Source organism: Anser anser (assembly GCF_964211835.1).
Source record: "Anser anser genome assembly, chromosome: 1".
In the NCBI taxonomy this organism is placed as follows: domain Eukaryota; kingdom Metazoa; phylum Chordata; class Aves; order Anseriformes; family Anatidae; genus Anser; species Anser anser.
This window is the reverse complement of record NC_139720.1, coordinates 54,098,150-54,124,306: the sequence shown is the minus strand read 5'-3', so window position 1 is coordinate 54,124,306 and position 26,157 is coordinate 54,098,150. Positions and strand designations below refer to the sequence as shown.

At 38.1% G+C, this 26,157-nt stretch overlaps 1 protein-coding gene across 4 annotated transcripts in view; it reads left to right on the top strand.

Moving 5' to 3' along the window:
* ACSS3 (acyl-CoA synthetase short chain family member 3) overlaps positions 1-26,157 on the top strand; it is a 71,874-nt gene that overhangs the window by 3,007 nt on the left and 42,710 nt on the right. For 2 of the 4 annotated variants that reach the window (XM_083807805.1, XM_083807803.1), the window contains exons 2-7: positions 2,412-2,556; positions 12,363-12,551; positions 18,764-18,898; positions 19,167-19,307; positions 20,779-20,859; positions 20,955-21,050. In XM_083807805.1, coding sequence (XP_083663931.1) covers positions 12,384-12,551; positions 18,764-18,898; positions 19,167-19,307; positions 20,779-20,859; positions 20,955-21,050 — 621 coding nt within the window. In that variant the 5' untranslated portion in view covers positions 2,412-2,556; positions 12,363-12,383. Of the gene's footprint in view, positions 1-2,411; positions 2,557-12,357; positions 12,552-18,763; positions 18,899-19,166; positions 19,308-20,778; positions 20,860-20,954; positions 21,051-26,157 lie in introns of all 4 variants that reach the window. The other 2 variants (XM_083807806.1, XM_083807804.1) reach the window with 2 other exon arrangements.

Below are 26,157 nucleotides of genomic sequence, written 5' to 3'. Positions count from 1 at the left end.
TGGAGGTGGCTTTAAAGGGGCTCAGGGGGGTCCTAGTGCGGTAACCACACTGAAATTGTTATAGGGATGCGTTATTGGATGAAAGTTACGCGTCCTGTGGATTACCAAAGGCTACTGCTGTCAGGGATGTACAGGAAAAAAGACTTGCCAAAAAGATTGGTAGATATTCGCAGAACACGAGCTTAAAAAGTTGCTGTGAAGCAAGCTGTTTTGGTATTATAACCACATTTAAATTCTGCTGTGATTTTGGCAGGAGGAACCCTGCCATTTTTCTTCCACAGTACCATCAGTGGATAGAAGACAAACTCTTCCAAGAGGCTGGTGGTGAACTGAATCCAGTTTCTTTTATGTATTGGAGTTGTTACTGTTCACTCTTTTTGTTTCTCTTTTTCTCCTCCTCTGCTCCATTTGTTTAATGTTATTCCTTTCCCAGCCTTAGGAACTGAGCCTAAAGAAAAGATCTTCAGGCTGGATTTAGGTCCATAAGCTGTATTGAGGTAAATGTCTGGTTAGCAACAGATTAGCATTTTACAGCCCTGCTTATGGCAAGATTCACTTGCAACTCTTACAAACATCCTGCAGATCCATCCCATACCTTTCTGCAGCTTAGTGGAATATTTTAGTTTCAATTCTAGATCTCTTTTTTTAAATTAATGTCCTTATTTCAGGACTGGGGCCTGTTTTAATGCTGTTGTTGCTTTCCAGCTAAAGCTTATTCAAGCAAATTGATGTTCTTCGGAGATGTTCATTTCTTTGGCAAAAACTTGTAGTGGCACTGGGCAGCTTTTCAAAGCCAGGCGTTTTTTAATTTGTCAGCCAAAATGGGGTATTCCAGCACGTTTGTGAGTGACAAGTAGAGAAGCAAGAGACTTGCACTTGTGTCCACAGTAGGTGCCTTGCTGCTTTCTCCGCTCTGTGGCAGCCTGCGCTCCCTCCCTCCCTCTGACCTGGGCACCAGAGCTCTCGGCGCAGAGCCTTGGGTTTTGGCTTCAGCCTGAAGTCACGTTTTTTTTTTTTTTTTTTTTTTTTTCTTGTTCGCAAGCAGTAGTTAAAAAATGTCTTCAATAATGTTGGTCTTGCTGCATAACTTAATGGGAATCCAAGCTCTGCTACTCGCTCGTGTTTCCACCATTCTTAAGTAGCAATGCATGGTAACCCAGATACTGTGCTCTGCTGTTGCGTTGTTCACATCGTCACACAGAGATACGATATAAAAATCAGTGGATGACCTGAGCCTACACAGTTTTTATGACAGTAATACAGAGTTTATCTGTATTACTTGAGGCAACTGACAAGCTTTTATTGTTCATATAGCTCTTTTATGGGAAGAGGTTTATAGCACAATGTTTTTGCTTTCTTCGTCTCCCACCTTCTCCTTATTAATGGCATTGTAAAGGAGTCACAGGAAAAGTTTGCTGCATCCAAACATCCTAATTGGTTTTGCTTTAATAATTGCAATTCTTTGACAACAGGGACTATTCAATGGCCTGTGTTCATATGGATATATGAATAATACATCAAATATCCTAATTTAGAGCAGTCCTGTAAAAAACAGGAAGGAAAGAAGAAAATGCTCTCTTTTAACTGGTAGTGGGCTACTTCAGGCCATCTATTTTTATTTTTTTACATTACAACAAGACATTATGACAGTGAGCATCCCCACAGAATTTTTGGAGACTCTCAACTCTATTTTTTCTGTGTGTTGCTCTTGCTGTAGATAGATCTGTGCAGATAGAAAAACACAAAGGAGAGCATTATTTTGAGAAAGCTTATTCTTAGGTTCTGTGTCGTCTTTGAGCTAATTGTCATTGTAGCACATGGTGCCTTCTTTTTCTTTTGAGTCACTGATGTAGAACATGGTAATGTCAAATGCATTATGAGTATCAGACAAATTTAGAAGGTTTTATGACCGTTTGGGTCAGTTTCATTTACATACAGATGCGTGTATGCTTAGCTGTTACTGCCAAGATGTGAATAAGAACATTTGGAGTCCTGAACCCGTTCTTCTTAAAAGATAAGTTTACATGCCAGTACAAAGCGTAATAAGATATTTTCATAATGTCAAAATTATTTTACGTGAATATATGTCTTGTTCCCTGAAATCGTAGCTATAAAAATCAGAATGGTTGATGCAACGTAAGTTAAATCAAGACCCAGTTTAGCATATTCTTAGTTAAGTCAATTAAGGTATAAGTACTTTACTTCTTTTACTTATCTTGGTTTATGTAGCTTTTTAAGTAAATTGTGGGGTTATGGAACAAAAAATGACTCTCCGAATGGAGTGTAAAGTTTTATGGATGATACTTCAATTGCACGCTCTCATTCCTTAAGAGAAAAAACAAGAATAACAATCAACCCTGTCTTAGTCATTTGAAAGGCTGGCTGTAATGTACTTTCAACTTCTTCTTTAGGTTTGTAGGTGGAGAGCTGAATATTTGTTACAATGCTGTAGATCGTCATGTTGAGAATGGACGAGGAGACCACGTTGCCATTATTTATGACAGTCCTGTAACAAATACCAAAGAGAAAATAACATATAAGGAACTGCTTGAACAGGTACGTCTGAGAATAACCTTGTTACTGGAAATAGATTGGAAATACTGCACAGCAGGTAGATATTAGGCTGGCAGAAGTGGTCTGCCTTGCTATTTTATTCCTTTTGCTGTGCTCAGTATTGATCTATAAGCTTCACTGCTTTTACCTGATAATAGAGCATCTAAGAAGTTTTGATCTTCCTTTAAATATCTTTTTTTTTTTTCCTGCAGTTTGTTATTTTTTGTCCTGGTCAGTTAATTTCTGAACTTTTCTTTCTTGAATTTCTTTTTTTTTTTTTTCCATCTCCTAACAGTTCTTATTTCCTATATAAAAGGTAAAGCAAAATATTAGTCAAGCCACTTGGCACTGAGTTGCTACAAAGAACAACAGTGCTGTTGTAGTGAAAATGAAGGTGCACACCTTGGTTATTGCTGCAGATCATGGAGTGTAAAACGAAATGCCAAGTGAACAGGAAGCAGGTCCAGGCAGAGCTGTGTCACGTGCCTGGTGGAGGCTATAGTGAGGGTGCTGATGGCCTGCACTAGCACTCCGTTTGGGAAGCCTTTGGATTTCAACTGTCGACTGGCATGGCCGATGCAGCTTGCCTCTGTCTGGGGTGGTGAATGCCCAATTCAGCTTTAGCCCCAAGTGCCAGGCTCTCCGCGTGCCTGTGTCACCGCCATCAGCTGCATGTGGGCCTCACACTGCTCCTCTGTGCCGATAATTTGGCAGCCTCATTACCTGACGTTGTCATTTACCAAAGGTCACCTGCTAATGCCACCCTCAACCAGGCCCAACCCATGCCGGTTGCTATAATTGGTAGTTAAATTGAATTTCCTGTTCAAATGCTGTATTTTAACTTTGCTCTGCTTTTCTGTTCTAGTTATATATAGCAGTTGCACTTAACACTGAACACCAAGAAATTTTGGAGTCAGACTCCTCTTCTTGCTTAATGAATTTCAGAGTGCAAGATGCATTACAGTGGATGGAACACACTCACTGTACTGCAGATACACCTAATGCAAACCTACTTCTAAAATGTTAAATGAAGTTCACAATACACTAGTTTGGTGTGTGAGGTTTGTATTCCACTGTTGGAAGAAAAGAATAATCATACAGACACAAAAACTGATACATCTCTGCTGTACCATACCGTGTAAGAAAAATATAGAAAATATTTACTCCTCACCATTTTTTTGTTGATTTACCAAGTCCAAAACTGAACTTTAAAGTTACCATGCAGTATGCTGGAGCTAAAACCACTATTGCAGTCTTTTAAGAAATCAGGCAGCTTTAAAAGGGTACAGCTTCTCGTCTAATTTTGTTTTTTATGTCTATCTATAAATAAATCGTAATTATTTGCAATTTTATTTGTCATGTGCCGTATATAAATGTATATGTATAAGTGAAAAAACTATATGTATGCAAATACCTATTTATTTTAATGAATACGTCATTTTGATGTAAATTATCTTCGGTGGGCTTCCTCTGCAGAAATTTCCTCTAAACAGCACTTGAAAAGTAGCCTTGGTTCACTTTTTAGGGTGGATGTTGGTGTCTCCTAAATTTGTGTATCTTTGTTTTCTGAAAGCACATTAAACACTTTATGGCATGGAATATTTATGCGGAATGAGAAAGTTTTGCTAATGTACATATACATACTTTCTTCCATATTTCCTCTTACTGAGCATAATAAACCAAACAGGATAACTGGTTGAAGTTTTCTGGGGGTATGTAGCAGAATTTATCCAAAAGTTCATTGTAATCTTGCTGGTAGCTGAGTCCTATCTTAATATTGTTTTTGAATTCTGTACAGTTTGTTATTCTCCTTGATCAAAAGGGCATATGATCGTGAAAGGCAGGGTTTGGGATTAATAACTTCTCATTTGCATCTTTCTAGTCCACCCTTGTGGAATAAATTTAACTTGGTTCATCTGGTAACTGTTGCACACCAGGTAGCAAACATACCCACAGAGACATTGGCTGAAAATTGCAGACACATGGGCTGGTGTGTTTTGTGTCATAGATCTTGTAAAGACTAGGAAAGATTTTGGGAAAGGACCTACTAAACCACTATGAAGCATGCCTTACAGTGTTTGGCTCACATCCCGCTGCCATTGCTTGTTGCTGTGTTCTCGGTCTGCTCAATGTAAGCCAAACGTACTCTATGCTGTAGTTTTGAAATAGACTGTCACTGCTTTGCATGCTTCATTATAGACTGGTATGAGTGTAGACCAGACGTATGAACAAAGTTGACAGATAGGCTTAGTAATACCCCAGAGGCGAAAGAAACCTTTCACTTCCTTTCTGGAGTTCCTTTCTCAGTTTAAAATATCCCTCAATGTGAATCTGTGTGCAGACTGTAGTTTGAACTATATCCATCCAATGAATGTTTAGTAGCCTGCCAGGCCAATAAGCTGTTATTTCACTGAGAATGTCTTTTCAGAGAGGCTGCCTGTTCAAAATGTCTCTATAAGAGATCAGGGTTTGAGGTGATGGATTTCTTTCTGGCTTTTGGTAATAAAAGAGGACTTTATAGGTGGATTAACTAAAAGTTACGTAGGATAACTGTGGGTCACAGGATGGGAAGATGCAGAATTATGTAGCAGGTTGGATCATTTGTCCAAGGATCAAATGCATGGCAAGGATGAAAAAAATGACATAGGTGCTTGGTTGGAGATAATACAACTCCTTACGGAGGGTGGGATAGCTTGAGCTGTGTCCTCGGGAAGCCTGTTGCTTTCAGATTACCTCTATCCTTTTTACCCGTTGAACTGTTGTTCAGATCTAAGAGCTACAGTGATGCTGCAATTTTAAGGTTAAGCACCACTGAATTGTAAATAATTGAGAGAAATGTTGGAAGTTTGTGGATGTTTAGTGTCCAACCTGTGAGGAACAATTTCTTTCTTTTTTTTTCAGAAGTGGAGTAGAAGGATTGCAGGACAATTTCAGCAGTTTAATGATAAAAATAATGACAAGATCTGTCTGTGCTGATACTCTGTGCAACTATATTTGGAAAGTCTTGGACCTCTTAAAGTGAAATTTTACATAGTGCATATGATTGCATTGTATTAATTATATGCTGTTATAGATGGAATGCTGCAAATGTGGAGAGTAGGGCTTAAAGACATGACAGTCTTCCAGAATGTACCTATGGGATTTATTTTATTTACTGATGCCTCTTACAGGTTTTTAAATGTGGATTACATAATCGAACTGATCACAGTGAAATGGGGATGTAGCTGTAAGCTTTGGGTATACCTTGAGATAGTCTCTAATTCCAGTAGTGAGATGCCAGGAAAAGATAAGGGAGACATGAATTCTTTTAGAAATGTTACTGAATCTCTGTAGTGTTAGGGAAAAATAGATATAACCAGAAAAAAAATAGGGAGCAGTGGCTTCTGTTCATTTAAAAACAAACTTTCTGATTGGAAAGTGTTGGAAAGTACTACCGTTTTCAGGTTAAGACAAAGGTTGTTAGGTGGGTGAAAATACCTCTCTGTTTACATTACTGGGTTATTTTCTGTAGGCTGCCTCCCTTGCTAAAAAATAAAAAAATAAAAAATCTCAAGAATTTGAATGCCATATTATTTGCAGTTGTTGACACTTGACAGATATTGTACATGAAAACAATATGATTTCTCTTGGTCATTATTTCAGAAACAATGCACAGTTAATGTGCTGAATTCAGTGCTGTAATAAATGATTTCTGAGTGCAAAAACCTGGCAGGATTACTAAAATCCAGACCTCCTTCCCCCCAAGCTGAATCTCTGACAGCATTGAATGTTACAAAAATATGAATGAGAGAGAAGGGCTTCAGGGTTATCAGCACTGGGTTGTGATGTAATTTCTTATATATGACTGAAGAATCACCCAGGTTGTTTTGCTTCTAGTAGTCTTTCTCATTCAACATGCTTTACTAGAATACAGACAGAAAATCCTATGGAGACTGACAATCAAACTTTTTATTCTGTTTGTCTGGTAAAGCAAAATTACCTTGCTAGAACCATGTATTAGACTTTTTGTTTAATGCTGTTTTTCGTTATCCTATTTAAATTTCAAAATTCATTCTTCTATGAATGTCCTAGAAAGATTTAACTATGATGTACAAGAGTAGCTGTTCAAAAATATCAATATTAGTATTTCTGGAAAGGATGAGACTAATCAGGAGTTTACAAAGAGTGGTGCCTTGGGTTTTTCACATTCCACAGACAAGACTTCCAAATCACCTTAGAGATCTGAAGTAGCAGGCACTTGATCTACCTTAAGTGTTACACTACTCCCTTGACTTATGTGTTACACTGCAGCGTGTCAACATCAGGGATACCTGCAGTAATGTAGAATTTGGTGCAGTATTGGCAGAGTGAAGCAAAACCGTGCTGAATTAATTGTTGAGTGGATGCTGTGGCATAGCTTCTGATCAAACGTGAAATCCATGCCAAGCTGGTGACTGTTAGAGAATCCCTGTCCCATCCCAGGCCCTTCTAAGCAGGCGCACGCTCCACAGCTGGTCTCCCAAACCAGGGAGGAAGATGGGCCTGTATCTGTGCCCTACCCACAGTCCCCAGCTTTTCCTCAGTGTAAAGAGCATGTTGGCATGTGAAAGAAGGAAGGAGAAATTACTGCAACTAACCACAATCCCAGCAGCTGTCTGCCTGCATTAGAAAGCAATAAAAATCATCCCAACTTACATTTTTTTCTTGTTTGTGGAGCAGTGTATGCGCACCACTACAGCCACTAGGTAGGTCCCTCATATACTGCATTTGAGGAGAGGAAGAGACAGTGCAGGGGAATTTTGTGCAGAAACCTGCTGTGCTATCAAGGCATGCCACGTGCATGGCTTATGGAGTTGGCAGGACCGTGCCTGGCACACAGGCAGAGCAGGGTCAGGGCAGGTGGTCTCTGATGGAGCTTGTTGCGCCACAGAGCTTCCTTCACAGCCCCTGGAGAATCATCTCAAGACATTACAGCTCTGACAGGCAAACTTGCATTGCCTTTCCGCAGCTCTGGGACCAGCGCCCTGACTGGACCAGAAAGCTCCTAAATACAATCCCACGCTGCATACATGTCTAGGAAAGGAGTACATGCACTTAGGCAGGCAGGCATCTGGACCATTGAATTTACGGTGCCTGGAGTGGCAGAGAGTGGGCCAAGGGGACGTTCCTGCATGTCATCTCCTGGGGGTCCTCAGGTGCTTGTGCGACGCAGACGTGTGCAACACTTGGCAGGTGTGTGTGGCACGCTTTTCCCTGGACTGTTGATCCTGGGACGAAGGACATAGGTAGCCTAACGAGCAGTGGACGTGGTGGAGTGCTCTCCCCTCCCCTGAAGATCTGTTCAGGATCTCTGTGGTAGGGGCGTGTGCACCAAGCCACTTCTGAAGCATGATTGTGCCACATGTTTAAGAATGTCATCTTCATCTGTGTGAAATGAATGCAGCACCACCTGTCCATCCTCTCCTGGTTGGCAGTGGGCTTGACGTTAGCAACAGGATGGTGCATCTACTGGAGAAACTCCTGCAGCAGTAGGAAAAGGAAGAAGTGATAATTTAAAGGAGTAATGGAAGAGTGAAGGGGTTGATCAGCACATGGGTGCTAGCAGCAAGGACTACTTTCTTTAGTAGCCTTCCAAGAATGGCATGTTGGAGAACTTGAAGAGGAGAGGAAGGCTCGCTGCCCTTGGTTTAGAGGAATGCTTAATGTGACATGACTGTTTTTACAGCATGAGATGCACTTCAGGGTCTTTCAGGAGCTCTCAGTATTTGAAAATCGTTTTGGGTTTAGCTTGTGTTGAGGGACTTGACACTGGTGAGACCCACACTGTTCAACACAGTCAGGTTTGGAGTTTAATTTTTGAGCATTTGGAGTGGAATTTCTGCTTTAGTATTTTCTAAACAGAATTCTTCTGGCATGGACCAAAACTGAACTGCATTTTAAACCACTGGGGACAGCCGGGTGATTTACTTCAGGACAGCACTACTTCTCCAAACCTGAACTGCTAATACAGATATAGTATTTGTTTGGTGGCAGGGTAAAAACAAAACTGTGCTCGCTAAGGCTTGCGTTTGACATAAGTGTAATTTAAGTCCAGATCTTCAAATCTGAAAACCTACTTCAGCCTCCTCTTATAACACTTTGTCTCAAGTCATTTTATTACTGAAGTGTCAAATATATTAAGGCAATAGGGCAGTCTTAAACTTTGAAGAAGAGCAGAGAAATAGCATACTGGTAGGAAAATAGCGACTGTAAAATCTTGAGTGATAAAGTATGCTGTCTTAATGTAAACCATAAATGACAACACACTGTAACAAACTGGAAGGTTTCATGGCTTTTAACAGTTTAATGAAATGTCACTACTCACACTATTTTTTTTCCCTTTTAGGAAGAATGATTGCTTGAATGTTTCAGGGTTTCCACATCAATCTTAAGGGCAATGTAAACCTTCTTTATGATGTTCCACAATCTTCCAAATAGTTGCAGACGGAGACAGTGTTTTATTCTGTAGGGCAAATGCTCACTACCTGTCAGAAGGATGAAGGAAAAGACAAAAGGAAAATCAAAGCTACCCACATATTGTATTGGGTTAATGCCTCTGGTGACATTGGGCTCTTCAGAGTGGGGAGGTTAAGTACAAACAAGTAACTAGTGAGCTTGGCTGGAAGATGTGGTTTCTGCCTGCAACATGCTACGTGTATTCTGCTTTAAATAAAATTTATGCATGGTAGATTTCAAGAAAACTTACTTCAGTATATGCAGTTCTCTTCACTGTTTCCCTCATACAGCCAAGTATCAAAGTTATGTAGCTCATATACAGGCACAGGGAGTCTTCTATTACAAAATTACTAATTATGATCTTTAAACCACGCCTTTTCCATCCACAGGCAAACATTGCCTTTTTTCAGCATCAGTAATAATTATCAAAATAATAATGAATGTGTTGTCCATTGTGTTTAATTATTTATTGCTTACTATTCTTACTATTACTTATATGGGATATAGAATTACTCATTAAATATTATTTTTGTTTCCTCTGGCCTTTTTGTCTACATGCTGCTTGAGAGTCTCACAAACAGCAGAGATGAGGATTAGGATTCTTTGAGATCAGTTGACATTTTCTCTCTGTTAAAATGAGCTTTCAGATTTTAATATTTTCACAATGGGAAGTATACAAAAGGAATTTACCTTTGGAAGCAAAGTTTTTATCCATACCTATAGTTATTTTCACTGATCTTGTCTAGAAATGACTAAATGCCAGTGGTATGGCTATAAATTGTAGTTGTATAGATGTCCAAGCCATGTTGATTTGTGTTTTTACTTGATAGCATGTTGATAGATAATAATAGGTCTAGAATTAAAATATATTTTCTTCTGGTAATCATTAACGTTTAATATGAGAGGTCTGTTATGAATGAGTTGCGTACATTAGTTTATGTGTGTTTGCAGCTTGGTATGCTGATAACTTTGCCTTATAAACATAGTCTTTGTCTTGTGGCTGAAAATAACAGCAGGGATTTATGCAGTGTTTATGAAAAGGGGAAGCTGTTCTTACCTTCTAATGCAAGCCATGCCTGGGGCTCCTGCGTTTCCATTTTCTTAAATCCTCAGGCGGAGGTGTAGAAATATGCATGGTTTGATTGTGGATGAGCTGTGTAGTTAATGCAAACACAGCTCAGGTGTGTCTGGAGCTCTTGGGTGTTACTGTCTCATGTTGCAGAAAGTCCCACTGAAGAGAGAAGCAGTAAAGTTATGCCATGCTACATGCATGGGCTGCGTTCCAGGACTGGATGCTATTGCCCCATGTTTTCTTGAGTGCGATCATAGAAGAAAGCACCTAAATGCCTGTAAATTACCGAAAGTAACATTGCCATTAGGATTTGAAATATTAAACTGGGATAAAGTAATTATTTAAATAGAGAAAATACAAATTTGGTAAATAATGTAAATGAAAGCAAAACATTTCATAGCTAATCTACCCTGCTGACTGGTGCATCCTTGAAAAAGAAGGTCCTTCCCTCCTGTCCTATTTACACAAGAGTGGCATAGGCTGTTCCCATTACGTGCATTATTTGCTGGGTCACTGCAAACGTCTCTTTTTGCTTTGGAGGCTTGGAAGTGGTTAGTTTCCATTCTACAGGCAACATCCCCCTGCTGCTCTCAGGAGTTTGTCTCCCCTTTCCTTTCTCCTCAGGCTGATAGGAACCAAAGGGAAGAGTCTTTCACAAGTCTCAACTTTACTTAAAACCTAACCTATGTGATACAATGAATAAATAAGGAATAACACAGTGTAGGTAAGGTGTGACATACTCATATATGAGTAGATTCGCATAGCATTGATAGTGAAAGAAATCAGAAATCTCAAAATTTCTATTACTTACTGTGGTATTTTCTAGTGAATGGCAACCTGTCAAAGAAAAGTGTTTTTCTAGTGTGGATAAGAAGAATTCCCTTGCAAAACAATGCGACTCCTTTGCTCTGAACTTAGATTTATATGTGTATTTAGCTATCCCAAGAACTTCTCAGAGAATTTAACATTTTAGTCTTATCATTAGTGTAGGACCATGCAAGCAAAACACCAGCTCTTGTTACTTCTGATTGGACTGTAACCATGCTTGTGGAAATCTCCAGCTTGTGACATTCTAGGATGTTTCTACTTCCGTCCTGTTTTGTAATAGCTTTTTAGTCTACCCTGTGTCTTCTAGTCTACAGTTTTTCCCGTTAACCTGCTGGCCAGTGTTATGTATGCAATTAAGTTGTACCTCTTCTACTTACACTCACAGAATCAGAGAGTGCCTGAGGTTGGAAGGGACCTCTGGAGGTCATCTCGCCCAACTTCCCTGCTTGAGCAGGTTGCCTCTCTAAACTCTGATGTTTATTAAAAAAATTAAATGAGGTTGACAGGTTTAGATACTATCTGAGTGTCACACGACTGTCAGCCTCTTGAACTCCAGAAACCTCTGACAGTTAAGTTGTTTGCTCTTGGGGAATTAGTAATTTGATTTTCCTTCAGAAGATGCCATATTCCATGCTGCTACAAGTGCACAGTGCTTGTTACAGGCTTCCCAGTTCACTTTCTAAGAGGACTTACTAGGCACTCTCCTGGTGTACTAATGAAATAGTACATTATCACAAAAGTAGTATTGACTATAGACTGCTGAGGTAATGAATATTTTCCTCACAGTGATATGGATGACTGATATTTCTTCTGAGTGTCCAGATTTGTTTACCAGTTCTTTGCTCCCATATACAGTCTATCTTCAGGCTTTTACATACTAGAAATTTGAAAATGAGAGGAAAAATGTTTTCTTAAATCTAATTGTGTTTCTTTGAATTTGTACCTGCATTTGGCTCAGGGTATAAGATTTCTTGTTGTAAGTTCTGAGAAGTTTAGATAGAAAATTGGAAAGCTTACTTCACATTGATTTGTGTTTCAAACGTAGGTAGAACAGAAGTTGTGTTATGAAATTCCCTGCTTATATATATTTAAAAAAAATAAAATTGAGAAATGTAAGTGAGCTGGATAAAAGAATGTATGGTTAGAATGGCATTTAAAATTTGCAAAACCTTGCTATTGATTTTTGCTATAATATAATAATAATTTGTGTTAATCCACTTTCATTTTATATAAAAAGATGTATTACAGTGTTTTAAAAAATATAAATTGTCCTAAATTTATTGAACCTTGATTGCATTGTTCATCAACTTTATTTATCTTACTGGCTTGTTTCCTTGATGTTCTGCATCTACTGATTGTGTGAAGGTTGTTTTTCATGGGGCAACATCAGATCTGGATAAGTTTTTAATATGTTGTAAATGTTATGCCAGTACAGGTGTCCAAGTTAGCTGATGTCATGGTCAGACATGGTGTGAAGAAAGGAGATCGTGTTGTCATCTACATGCCCATGATTCCACAGACAGTATACTGTATGCTGGCTTGTGCAAGAATAGGAGCTATCCATAGCCTGATTTTTGGTGGATTTGCCTCTAAAGAGCTTGCTGTTCGCATTGATCATGCAAAGGTAATACATATTTAGAACAACAAATGCCATTGCATTAGTTATTTATGTAAACCAATGTCAAAAAAATATATATGTATTTTTTCCCTGAAAGGATAACAATATATCCCTTTGTGTGACACGTGGTCTCAATTTGCTTGTAACACCTAACATTGAAATGTGAACAAAGTACTTACTACTTGTGTGCTAAGGGTTGTATTTGTATAGCAGACATTGAAGTACAGTTTTTTATTTCTAAAAAAAAATCATGATTATTTAACGTACTGCTGTCTGTTTAGACTTTCTTCTCCTCTTTGTCAGTCAGTCTCTACTAAGCATCACCTTAAAAAATTTGGCTTTAAAAGCATTTTTCTCAAGTGTCAACAGTCTACATCATGCCAACCCTCAGTGACTTCATTGGTTTACCTGATGTTTGTACATGTTAAGTAGTAAGTTTTTCAGCTATATCTGCTTCTTCTAATTTGTACAAGAATCAAGGCAGCCAGTGAGCTAATTGTCTTAAGTTAATGGCTCTGTAGAGAACACAGGTAATAGAGGTGAATGCTTTAAAGGCTTCCGAGTTAGGCGCAAGTTAAACATGTTTATGAAGCATTATGTAAGTCTTTTTAAGTGAAAATGCATATAATACTTTAATAACCTGCTCAGTAGCTTTTATTGGCATATTAATAGCTTGTGTATGTATATGTATACAGTGTTTACACTGGAAGTTTCTGTTCTTGTTTTCTGTCAATGAACAAAACTCTTCGACATCTTGATCAGTTGCTTGGATCATTCAGACCCTCTGCAGTAGCCATAATCACTGAATCATGCTGGCTAGGCTTAGAAGCCTTAACTTAGAAGAAATGTTATACAGGGTAAAGTCTGCAGGATTTGTGGAACTTTTACTGAGATTTTTGTGTGCAGAAGTGCTCTTCAGATCCCTAAAGTTTGAATTTTATGAATATCTGTAAATTGAAAGAACTTCTTTTAAAAAGTTGAATGCATTTCCCCTTTCCTGCCACCCCCGTTTGGTGTTCTAACAAAGCAGAAGTTAATAGAATAGCTGAAGAGCTTTGCTGGATTTATGAAAAATAGCTGGAAGGAGACTAAAGACAGGTCCAGTTTTTCCATGTCTTTTTTCCCATTCCCTGACTTTTTCAAAAGCTGTAAAAATTAATTTTTACTCATAGAAGTTTCTGATTAGGGAAAAGTAATAGATCAGATTTTGATTAGAAAAAAATAAACTTGAAGGTTGAAAATGAAAGTGGTTACAATATGAATCATCTAGTATGTTTACTTTTAGACTATTTTGCAATTGTTAACTACTTAATCCCAGTAGACTTTCTCTGAGGGACAAAAAGAGCCAGCACTGTAATCATCGTCTTTGCTTCATGCATTAAAAGGAAAACAGAAAGTTTAAATTATTTACTCAAGGTCACATAGCACATCTTTTTAATGGTTAGCTATAGAATTACTACCTGCAGGCCATGGATTAAATCTTAATTTATGTTGCCTTTTTTTCCTTTAAAAGGCAGAGCTAAATATTTTGTTTTATTTTTTGATCCATCTGCTATATAATAAAAATGTAAGAAAAGAGGAGAGGCACACTAAATTTCAAGCCTTTCCCCTGTTATGCAATTCTGTAAAATTTCCTTGATAAGTGAATTGCACGCTACTAGATTATCTTCAAGATATGAATATAAGTAGCTGTGATAGAAAGTGTTTTCCTAAACTCAGATATTAATTGAAGCAGTCTCAAAACCCCCCAGTATTTGTATTAGGCTTCTGTATGAATTAGGTACCACAGTACAGGGCCTAATTTTGGAAAAATTAACTAGGAAGAGTTAAAGACATGGAATAGAAAGCTGGCTTTGAGGTGCTTTTTCAGAAGAAAGGTCAAACTTCAGGTTTTGTCAGAAGACCTAAATAACAGACACTTTCTAGTGACTATGAAAACCTACATATACTTTAACAGCTTGCCTTAATTTAACCTGAATTTTAAATAGGTCTGGGAATCCTGCAAAGTCCTGCAGCTGATAATTTCTGCTCTTGTCCGGTATTGGCACTGTTTTAGACTTTCTATGTGAATTGTGATGAAGTGATACCGTGTATGAGAAGAGGCATTTCTTCTAATCTTTTATTTCATCTGAATTTGAGAATATGTAGTTTTCGATATCAAAACAGTAGATACTTTTGAAGAACATTAATTATATTTTGAGAAATTAACATGACATTTGCTTGAGCACTTTATCTTAATAAACTAGGAAAGCTGAGAAGGATGTTTTAAGAACAGTGCTTCTATGTTTATTTAATAAGGTAGTTGCTATGCCTTTGACAAACAGATTTTTTTTTTTGAATCACAATAATTATATAACAATTCCAGAGGGCTTTTTAGATTTTAAGTCCAAACCCTGCAAAATAAATACAAGTAATGGATTTTTTCAGACATGATTTTTGAAAGCTCTTCAGGCTAAAGCAGAATTACAATTTGCACATGAACAACAGTTCTTTGAAATGCAAAATATAAGAGACACCCAAGTTATTCAAAACTATCTTTTCCTATCTTCCATTGAGGTCAGAAATACTGTATTCCTCACTTATTTACAGTTGTAACAGTCAGGGATTTTAATAAGGCAACCTTGAAAAAATAAGATAATATTTTGTAATAGTTTATTCTGAGTAAGATTTAGTTCCTGTGCACAGATGTGGCTATAAATGGTTACACCTACTTCTCATCATAATGCAGCACATACAGGACCATGGAGTGATGAGAAGCAGCCAGCATGGGCTTATGAAGGGCAGGTCCTGCCTGCCTAACTTGGTCTCCTTCTAAGATAAGATGACCTGCTTAGTAGATGAGGGAAAGGCGGGAAGGGCTGTGGATGTTGTTTACCTTGATTTTAGTGAGGCATTTGACGCCATTTTTCATAGTATTCTCCTGGAGAAATATAGCTCAGTGGATGAGGGAATTGAGTGCACCCTCAGTAAGTTTGCAGATGACACCAAGTTCGGCAGGAGTGTTGATCAGCTTGAGGGTAGGAAGGCTCTGCACAGGGATCTGGATAGACTGGACTGATGGGCTGAGTCCAGTCACAAGATATTTAACAAGGCTAAGTGCTGGGTCCCCCACTTGGGTCATGACAATCCCATGCAGTATTGGCTGGGGGAAGTTGCCTGGCAGAAAAGGACATGGGAGTGCTGGTTGACAGCCAGCTGAACGTGAGCCATCATTTGGCCCAGGTGGCCATGAAGGCCAATGGCATCCTGATCTGCATCAGAAATAGCATGGCCAGCAGGACTGGGGAAGAGATTTTTCCTTTGTGTTTGGCACTGGTGGCACTGCGCCTTAAGTACTGTGTTCAGTTCTGAGCCCCTCACTACGAGAAGGACATTGAGGTGCTGGAGTGTGTGTAGAGAAGAGCAATGAAGCTGGTGAAGGGACTAGAAAACCAGGCTTATGAGGAGTGACTGAGGGAACTGGGGTTGTTTAGTTTGGAGAAGAGGAGACTGAGGGGAGACCTTATTGCTCTCTACAACTGCCTGAAAGGAGGTTGCAGTGATGAGGGTGTCCATTTCTTTTCACAGATGACAAGTGGTAGGATGTGAGGAAATGGCCTCAGGTGGCATTAGGGGAGGTTTAGACTGGATATTAGGAAGAATTTTTTCATGGAGAGGGTGGTTTTGTGTTGCAACGGGCTGCCTAGGGAAGTGGTGGAGTCCCAGTCCCTGAAGGTATTATGAAGAGACATGTGGACGTGGCATTAAGGGGCATGGTTTAGTGCTGGGACTCAGTAGGTCAGGTTGATGGTTGGTTGGACTTGGTGGTCTTGAAGGCCTTTTCCAGACTATATGATTCTATGATTAAGACTGCAGGCTCAGCTGCTAAGACTTAATTGCCTTATAATATTTGCAGTCCTGTCTTGTCTTGAAGCACTATTTTTTTTTAAATGTGTTTTTAGAAATGTATTAAAGATTAGAAGGCAGTATCTTGCTCTTTATTTTTTACTTGCATGGTATGATTCAGGTCTTTGTGTACAGCAATGTGTAATACCTGATGGAAATAAATGTGCATTGCATGTAACTACGTAGTCAGAGCAATACCAATGCAATGAAAGTGCAAGAAATTTGAGGACAGGCTTGTGATCAGATATGTGGCTGGGGCAAGAAATGGAATGAGCTTTGTGTGTTGAATGGCTGGTTGGGCACTTGAGTGCAGAATCTCTCTGTAAACGTCTTCATGATGGTACTGACATTTTGTACCTAAAGCTTGCCTGTTTTCAGTTTGGGCTTTTTGCAGCTTTCTGAGTTGGCCCACTAAAAGCATTAGTTGCTTCTTCTAAACCTTGCCTTGCATGCTGCTAGACACTATGGAAGAATTTGTAGAAGGAGCCTTTACAGTAGAATAAAATTGTTGGTCTAGTATTATTGGACCTTGCTTTCTCTCACTTCTACTTCTTCATATTTTTTTTCTACAGCTCACTATCTCTGGCATTCCTTCTCCAGCAAACCTCAGAACTTCTCTGCTTTTCCATCATACTAGTTGTATTTCTATATAATCTATCATGCAGGACTACATGGAGCCATGGAAGAGGTGGGAAATGGGTGTATGAAAGCAATATGGGAGTGGAGGTGCAGGGGAAATAATATCAGTAGACAGAGAGGTAAAACACTAGAAAACAACCAGTTATGAACCTTTGATTTGCACAGAGTGATCCATGATGCTTACAAGCAATAACCCTCACTGGGGAAATACATCACCTTAGCCAATGTAGTACTGACTATATTTAGACTTCCTTGCTGCTTACAAAGTAGTTAATGAGCAGAGGGGGCACAGTTTACAAATGACTGTAAACCTGGCATTGACAACAGTCGTTCATTGTAACAATTAAATAGAAATTAATAACATACTGATTATATCTAATTCCAGGGTAGCCTCCTGATGAATTTTCAGTTTAAGTGCATTGTATTGTATCATCTTTTACCAAAATCGCTGCATCCCAAAAGGGAAAGATGACAAATGCTGAAATTTTAAAGCTCATCAGAAACCTTTATTTTGAGTACAAGCTAATTAGCAAACTTCCCTGAATGGCAGATTTAGATAGGAAACATTTTGTTATTATTTGAAATAATTTTAAGAATAAATTGTAAAAAAACAATCTGTGCCTTCTGTGCAAAGCTTAATGAAACCTTAACTGTGGCATTGTGGTTTGTGCCTACCTAATGAGATTTATGCTAGTTTACTAAACTAGCTGGATCAGACTGAGGTACACAAGATAAATATACTTCTAAAACTCCAAAAGCAAGGAGATTGAAGGCTCATTCTTCTATAATTAAAATATGTTCTAACATATAGTTTCTTTGGTGCTACCCTTTCCTGAAATACAAGAAATAAAAATACTGATCTTGGGACTTAAATCAAAATTGTTTGTATGCAGTGAAGTGACATTTTTTGCCTTAGGAAATCTTGCATCAGCATCTTACTGAGGTTGATTTAATAAAAAATGTAATGGAAAAGCTGGTAATTTTCTAAATCCAAATCTGGAAATAGAAATTATTCTGAAAAAAAACAAAAAACAAACCAACAAAGCAGAACTACAGAAATTTGATTTTAACGGGATTTGCATCCTAAATCCTGCAGCCATCACTTGGAAGACTCTAGCTTAAATTCCCTCATGTGCTTTATGACTTCAGCTTATTCTTTTCTGGTATTTCTAGTTTTTTGTCATCTCTTGTTTGTTTTCTTTTTTCCTCTTTCCCCCTCTTACCCTCCTGTGTCATTTAATTGCAGGCTGAGAAAGCCACCAAAGTGCTATAGCTAGTTGTGTTCAGACAGATAATTAGGAAGCAGGCTAACTAGGACAGGTGATTGTTGACATCACTGTAGAGCTTTTCCTTAGTGGAGGGCTACATGAAGATGGGGTTTTCTGTCTGATCTGATTTTGTGCAATTTACAAGAACTTAATGTTGTTGCTCAAATTTGGTTGAAAATGGTGAAGAGTGTCAGAGTTATTAGAGTGCTGCAGAACAAAAAACAGATGCATGGACAGCAAGATCACACAAGCTTTGTTTCCTTAGAAAACTGATCTAACCCCTGGTTCTAATTATATGAAGATAGATTTTCTATATTGAGTTTCGTTAACCAACTAATTGCATGGAAAACATGTTATTAGGTTACATATACTTTATAAAAATATATTGCAAATGTATATATCAACAGTCTAATTTCTTCATTTTAGCCCAAACTTATTGTAACAGCAAGTTTTGGAGTTGAACCAAAAAGAAAAGTGGAATACATATCACTCCTAGAAGGTGCACTTGCAAGGGTACAAAACAAACCTGAGAAAGTTCTCATTTACAGGCGACCTAACTTGGTGAGTGTACAGTTGCAGTGCCTTACTGTTAACTTTCATATATATTTTTAGTCCATGTGTCTTCTCTCTTCTACAAGTAAATTTTTTTTGTGTGTGTGTTCTAGTTTGGTTTTGTATTTTATGGGGAAAACTTAAATGCATAATATTTACATAGTAAATAGAACTATTGCTACTGTACAGAAAATTTAATAGTATGTTTTTTTTTGACCCATTTACATTTTATTCCATCTGTTTTTCTTTTAACTTTTTTCTGTTTTTCAATGGGCAGGGACATGTTCCTCTTGCCCCAGGCCGCGATCTTGACTGGGAAGAAGAGCTTTCAAAAGCACAATGTTATAAATGTGTCTCTGTTCCTTCAGACCATCCGCTTTATATTCTGTATACTTCTGGAACAACAGGCTTGCCCAAGGTAAAGGACTACCTGTAGTCTAACTGTTTGTAACCTATTTGCAGTTCCACTTGAGGAAAATATTTAATTAAAAAGGTTGAAAATGTTTACCGGAGCTCACTGCTATAAATGATTAGCACTGCTAGAAATGCTTTAATCTCATTTATTCATATTTTTCTACTTCAAAGTCCAGGAGTAAATTGTGTTTGTTTATTTAAATAGTAGTAATATAAAAATATACTTCATTTAGCCCAAAATATTCATACAATAAAAGTTTGTGAAGATAGCAGAATGTCTGCCACCCATGAATATCTTCTGTACTTTAACTGTTTGAGTTAAGCATAGGATAGTCCTTTAATGGCACGATTAGTTAATATATCACTTCTACGATAGCATTTATTGCTGAATAGTCTTTGCTTATTTGTTATTTACATATTAGCTAATCTTCTCATAGATGAGATGTAGTGGATGACATTACACATTAAATGGAATTAGGCATCTTCTAGAGGCTTGTGTTGGTGAACAGTTCTGAGACTATAAATTCCATGAAGATGGAAGTTAAGATTGAGTAAGGTTGAAAATCAGCATAGGGCATTGTTTGGAAATGTTTGCTTTCAAGTGTCAATTAGTCTTAATGATCTGTTTTTAAAAGATCTTATTTTAAAAGCAAACTCTTTGTGTTTGCTTGGTTCTTATAATTCTTTTATGAAGAGTAGTTCAATCTGTATGTGGTTTACCAGCAGTGATCTCACTACCACAAATTTGGAGCCAGTATCACACTGGTATGACTTAAATCTAAGTGATCATGCAAGTAAAATTGTTCAGTTGTGATACCTTCATAGCAAAACTTCTGTTAATCTCAGAGTGAAGACTGAGTTAGAGACTGAGACTAATAAAGGCAAACAGCTTTCTGAAATTCACAAAGCATTAGTTAACCATTCTGTGTTGTGGCAATCTCCATTTTAATGAGCTAATATGTCTCAATGGTGCCCAGGTTCTTGGACAAAGTCTGAAATAATGCATGCAGAAAGAGAGAGTAATTCACCCCAGTTGTTTTAGGCGTTGGCTATTCCACAGGTGCCCCTTTTTCTCTGTTGATACCGGGATCCAGGAAACTAGACAATAGGTGTAAAATATGACTAACATTTAGATGGATAAAATGAGGTAAAGATTTGATCTCTTATATTTTTGGCAGCATATGTTGACTAAATATTTGTATCTGATTTGAATGAGACAGCTTCAGTCTTTGCTAGTTGTCTTCTGAAAAGTCTTGTCATAGGGCTTGTTTTTTTTCTTTCTTCCCAAAATTACTTCTTCAGTTGAAACATTAGCAGAAGCATATACTTGTAAGAAAGGATCTTTTTATTAAGTGAGGAGTATTGGAATTGGATAACTTTAAGTCTGTTACTGCTAAAAATTCAAAATTTCATTGAAGACAGGCATATTATTGCATCCTTTAAATGGTCTTAAACATTTAAATTTTCTTTTTTAGGGTGTAATCAGACCAACAGGTGGCTATGCAGTAATGCTGAACTGGACAATGTCAGCTGTATATGGACTTAAACCTGGTGAGGTAATTCTGTTTAAATGTCATATAAATTTTTTGGAACGTGCCTTAAAAAAAAAGGGCACACATCAATATTGTTATTTTTTTTTATTTCATTTTAGGTGTGGTGGGCAGCTTCTGATTTAGGCTGGGTAGTTGGCCATTCCTACATTTGCTATGGGCCTCTCCTTCATGGGAATCCTACAGTTTTGTATGAGGTAAATGTGTACTACGAACTCTGACATTTTTGCAATAAGTGCAGTGTGGAATTAGGGTATTGCTTTTTCTTTCAAATTTTTCTTCTCAGGTTGTTTCAAAATTAAAGCATTTTAATTGAGTTCATCAAACCTGTCCTCTTCCATTACTGACTCATAGTACAAATCTAGTTTGTGAGCCACTTCCAATGACTTCATGGGCAGCGTGAGTAGCACACAGAGAAGTTTGCCCTCCTGCCTGATGACTGCAGTGGAGAGTAAAAGCGGAGTACTACAGATTCCAGGGCTGATTCTTGGATCAGCATCAAGGCAGAAGATGGTGCCTGAGCTGGAGCTACAGCAGAGAGTCTGGGCTGTTAATTAGCACTTTCTGACATGGTCTTAACTACTGTTATTTTTGTAAGAGAGGAGACTGTGCCTTCATAGCTGTGTGAAAGAGTATAGTAAAGGCATGTCCTGCTCTCCGTTGACATATTCCTGAAAGTGCAGTGGTTAATGGTACAAAGGGAGAGCAAAAGATAAATATAATAGGAATATAATAAGGAATTAATATAATAGGATGCATGCAGGGACTTGCACATAATTTAAATACACAGGGCCATCGGGGTCTTTAGCTGTATCACTTCTTTTTCAGCAGCTGAAGTCCTTCCCAAAAGATGTTTTCTGTGAAACTGAATGTGCGACACAACACTTGTAGCAAGAGTGTTTTGTCTCTTTCTTAAAAGTTACATTTTCATAGTTGTCATCTTCTTCCTTAGGTAACTCAAGGTCAGTCGAGTCTGAAGGGTGGAAATGAGGGGTAATGATCAGTTGTTTGGCTTCATAGATGACACTGCTGAAATCTGTCAGAATGATGGTCCATTTTAAAGGTCAGCTGTTGAAAAGGCAGTATCTCCTCCAGTTGATGATCCTGATGATGCTGTTTATGCCTGTCCGTTCTTCATGCCATATATATACACATTATTGCCAGATATTTAAATAGTGTGTATCTCTTCAGAGTTTATAATTCCCCTTCTATTACATTATTTCTTAAAGAAAGCTTACTTCGTTATCCTTCATATTCATCTGCCTCATTTATGTGACTGGTGTTGGTCACTGGAGCAAGGAACTCCAAAACAACAAAGAAACGGCAGACTGTGGCAGTGTTCCTATGAACTGGGGCTTCAGCCACAGGCCGTTAGACTACTTTTGGTAGGCATCTAGCAGTCAGTGTTGTGTGTTGCATGGCTGGGCATGACAGATTCTTACTGGATCTGAGCTGGAGGCAACTGGGAACTCTGGAGTCAGAACTTCTCTCTCTTTCCTCCCCTTACCTGAAGCCTTGAACATTTCAAGACACCTGAAGGCAAGACTCAGTGACATTCAAGGCTTGGTCCTTAGGCAATGGAACTCAGTGGGGTGGAGGACAGACTAGCCTGCTGCATCCTAACTTAGGTGCTCAAAAAAGCAATCAGGTTACCTTACATTCTCTTTTTTTTTTTTTTTTTTTTTTTAAGAAGTTATTGCTGATTTTGTTATTGCCAGGCAAGAAGGTAACTGTTGCTTGGACCATCTTTTTTATTCTTCAGGTAGTGAGTCCAGCATTCTTCAGTGATAGTGAAAGAGATTTTATTTAAAAGTACCTGTATTGCTAACTCTTAAACGTGCTGAGACTTGGTTGCCTGCATTTTCCTGACATTAGGAATTCTGGTTATATCCCAGCTTCTTTGACACCATGCAGAGCAAAGCCCACCTAGTAATTGTCTGTTTCAGTGGTCTTACAGGTGGTAAGGTGTATTAGCTTGTCCTGGTTTTGGCTGGGATAGAGTTAATTTTCTTCCTAGTAGCTGGTATAGAGGTGTGTTTTGGATTTAGTATGAGAATAATGCCGATAACGCTGTGATGTTCTGTTGCAGAGCAATGCTTACGCTCATTCAAGGACTTTTCAACTTCTTGTGCTGCCCTGCCAGCGAAAAGGCTGGGGGTACACGAGAAGCAGCTATGCGAACCATGTCTGTGACACTGTATGAGCTCACATTCATGTTTCATGTTACTGTTTCCCATGATATTAAGTTTATGTTTGTCAGTGTGTGTAGGAAAAAGATTGATAATCTCTCATAGAACAGCAGATTGTGCCCAGCTGACACCTGTGTATGTCGCTTTGTGCTTTTGTTTATCATTTTTGTAATGGAAAAACGTGAAATAAGAAACAAAATGCAATGTTTAAAAGCATAGAAAACTTCAAGGTCTTAAAAATGCGGTATGGAATTTAGTCTCGTCTCTGTGGTTTTACTGATTTCTTCTCTTCACTGAAAGACTCCAGGTAAAGTGTTAAGCTGTTGTATGGAACAGAAAATGATCTTTTATTAGGGTATTTTTCTTCCACGTGTTGTGATCTGTAAGGTCTGAGGCAAATAACTGTTTTTTAGCGTCTAGGCTGTGAATTGATTTTTCAGTAATCTCTCAAGAAAGCAGGCCTGTAAAACAAGTATTTTTTATTAAAGTACACAGAGTGATAACAATAATTTTTTTCTTTTTTTTCCTAAACAGCTAAGTCATAGAGAATCTCACATACTTTAATATTTCCAGTCAACTGCAGCAACTGGAGGAAACTTAAACAAATTGTTATTCTTAATTTAAAACCCAATTTCCCTTTGGGAAAGATGAAGTTTACTGACTTGCTTAATGCATCAGCATTCAGCATGAAAGCTTGAAGTGAATGCATTATTTTCCTGTGAAGATGACAAACAGTCTGGACACTACTTTTAGCATTATGGGGTGACAGAAGAGACGACTGTGAGCAAGCTTTAGCTCTGAAAAATTAACTAAAGTTAAAATTTTGCATACAGATGTATTCAGTATCCAGTTTTCACCTGCATTTTTCTGAGGTGGAGAGGTGAAGAAGAGCAGTCTGTGTTTTGCACACAACGTCCCACAAGATTCCATTTGTCTTTCCTCTTTTAGGTGGTAATGATCTTTGCTATTACATCTATATGCTGTGTAAAAACTCTGTAAAATCTTTGGGAATTCAGTTTCCTTAAGCAAAAAGCTGTTACTTATTTTGATTTTGTCCTGTTTTCTGGAAATGAAGGCTTAAAAGGATGTGTGGCCATCACCGCAGGCTGTCCCTCAATCTTGAACCTACTTTTCCAGCAACTTAAATGATTTGTATAGGTGATCAGAGTTAATGTTAGGTATCTTCAAAACTCAAGAAGCTGAAATGTACTCTAGGAAAATGATATCTATTATTTTCTGAACTTCCAATTGATGACTTTTTTTTTTTTTTGGTATTGGAAAGAACAGATTAATAAGTGAGGTTAAATTTCTGGTATATAGTCTCCACACAAGCTAGAAATCTTCGTTTTCTTACTTCACTTGGATTTACTCAGATTGGTTAGATATTCTGGGCAAAAAAAAAGAGATAGACATGCAAACAAATTGTGGGGAATGCTAGCAGCACTGGTGCTAGCATTTAATATTCTCCCTGTAAGTAAGGCATATGTTGTTGATTAAAATACCATTTACTCAGGCTAACACTAGGAGGAAAGGGGACAGATAATCTTACCTCCCTTCTGACGCTGTTCATTGTGCAGCATTGTAAAATAAAATCTCTTCATTATTGTTGCTGCTAAACAAAAATATGTTCACATGAGAACGTGCTGCTTCACTGTAAAATAATGACAAGGCCACTCTGGTAGCCAGGGCCAAGAGGGAGCTGTCTACAGACAGGCTCCTCCGTTAGGATTAGCTGGTGAAGTTTGTCCTGCAGCCAAGGGTTATGTGCAACACAACACAGCCTTTAGGGCCAAGTTTTATGTGCAGCACAGCACAGGCCTGCACCTACTCAGGTCAACTGTTAAATGGATTGCTAACTTTGTGATGTGCAATAGTCTTCCAGTTCAGATCACTTCTGGGTTTGGAGTACATGAAGGACTGAACCGTTGACTGCTTTGACTAAAGGTTTTGTAGACTGAATTTTTATTTATATGTGTATTCATTTGAGAAATCTCAGCATGTGCTGCTAGGAGCTGGTGCTTGCAGTGTCAGTGTCAGTGTCCGTGTGTGTCGTGCGTGTGCGTTCTCATATGCAGGTGTATGTCCATGGTAAACATAAATGCCATGTTCCTATATAGATACTAATCTCTTTTCGCACCCTTGTGTTTGTGTTCTTTAGATTTCTAAGTGTATTTAATTATCCAGAGTTTTCTGTTGATTTGTTCATCTGTTCCATCCACTAGTCAAAATGATTTTTTTAATTTTCTTTTTAGAAATGTAGTTTATGAATAACATCTTCTTTTAAGCTCCTTTGCTGTTTAATTAAGAAATTTTGGAGGCAGTGAACACATAACATATTTGGAGTGTATTGACACTAAGTATGTGAGCTCAGCTGAAGTTTGGAAAAGAAAGAAATTAAGCACTTTTCTATGTTGATTTTGTGATTTGGACAATTTACCTAATGTTGCGTACCTTCCAAACCCCATCTCCATCTTTACTTCATTTCCAGGTATACGATTTTGGGGGCTTCAGTGGCTTAAGGAGCTCTACAAATAATAAAACAGAGAATTCCAGTAATAAATGTCTTTCATTAGAAAAACAAAGAAAATGGAGTAAAGAAAAAAGAAATAGTTGTTACTCGTTTTCAAGTTTAATTCTTTTATAAAGGAGTTCCATTTTCTAGTATGGAAAAAAAGCACCATACAATGGTTTCCCAGTGGACCGGTAGAATTTTAAGGCTGGGGACCACCATGATTGACTTTTCTGATATTCTGAATAACACAGAGCAAAAACTTCAGCCCCGCTCTGTTAAGCAATAACTTCACCACCGCTCTAGTTAAGTAGAAGAGGAAAGTGGTGTGGGTAAATGACATTTTCCCAGACATAAGGAAAAGACTTGGATAGTTTTATAGTATCTATTCCTGACCACTGAGAACATTAAAATTACTGAATGCATGTGTCAGAAGAGAATCATGAAAGTAAATACTGCAATGAAGATGTTTTCATTCTAGAAGGTATGGAGTAACACAGGAAGAAATGATGAGGAAAGCAGTGTGTTCCTTCAGTAGTCTCTTACATGATTGTCTTACAGTGGGGTTTTATCTCTGTGTGAATGCGTGAGGATTAGGATGGTTAT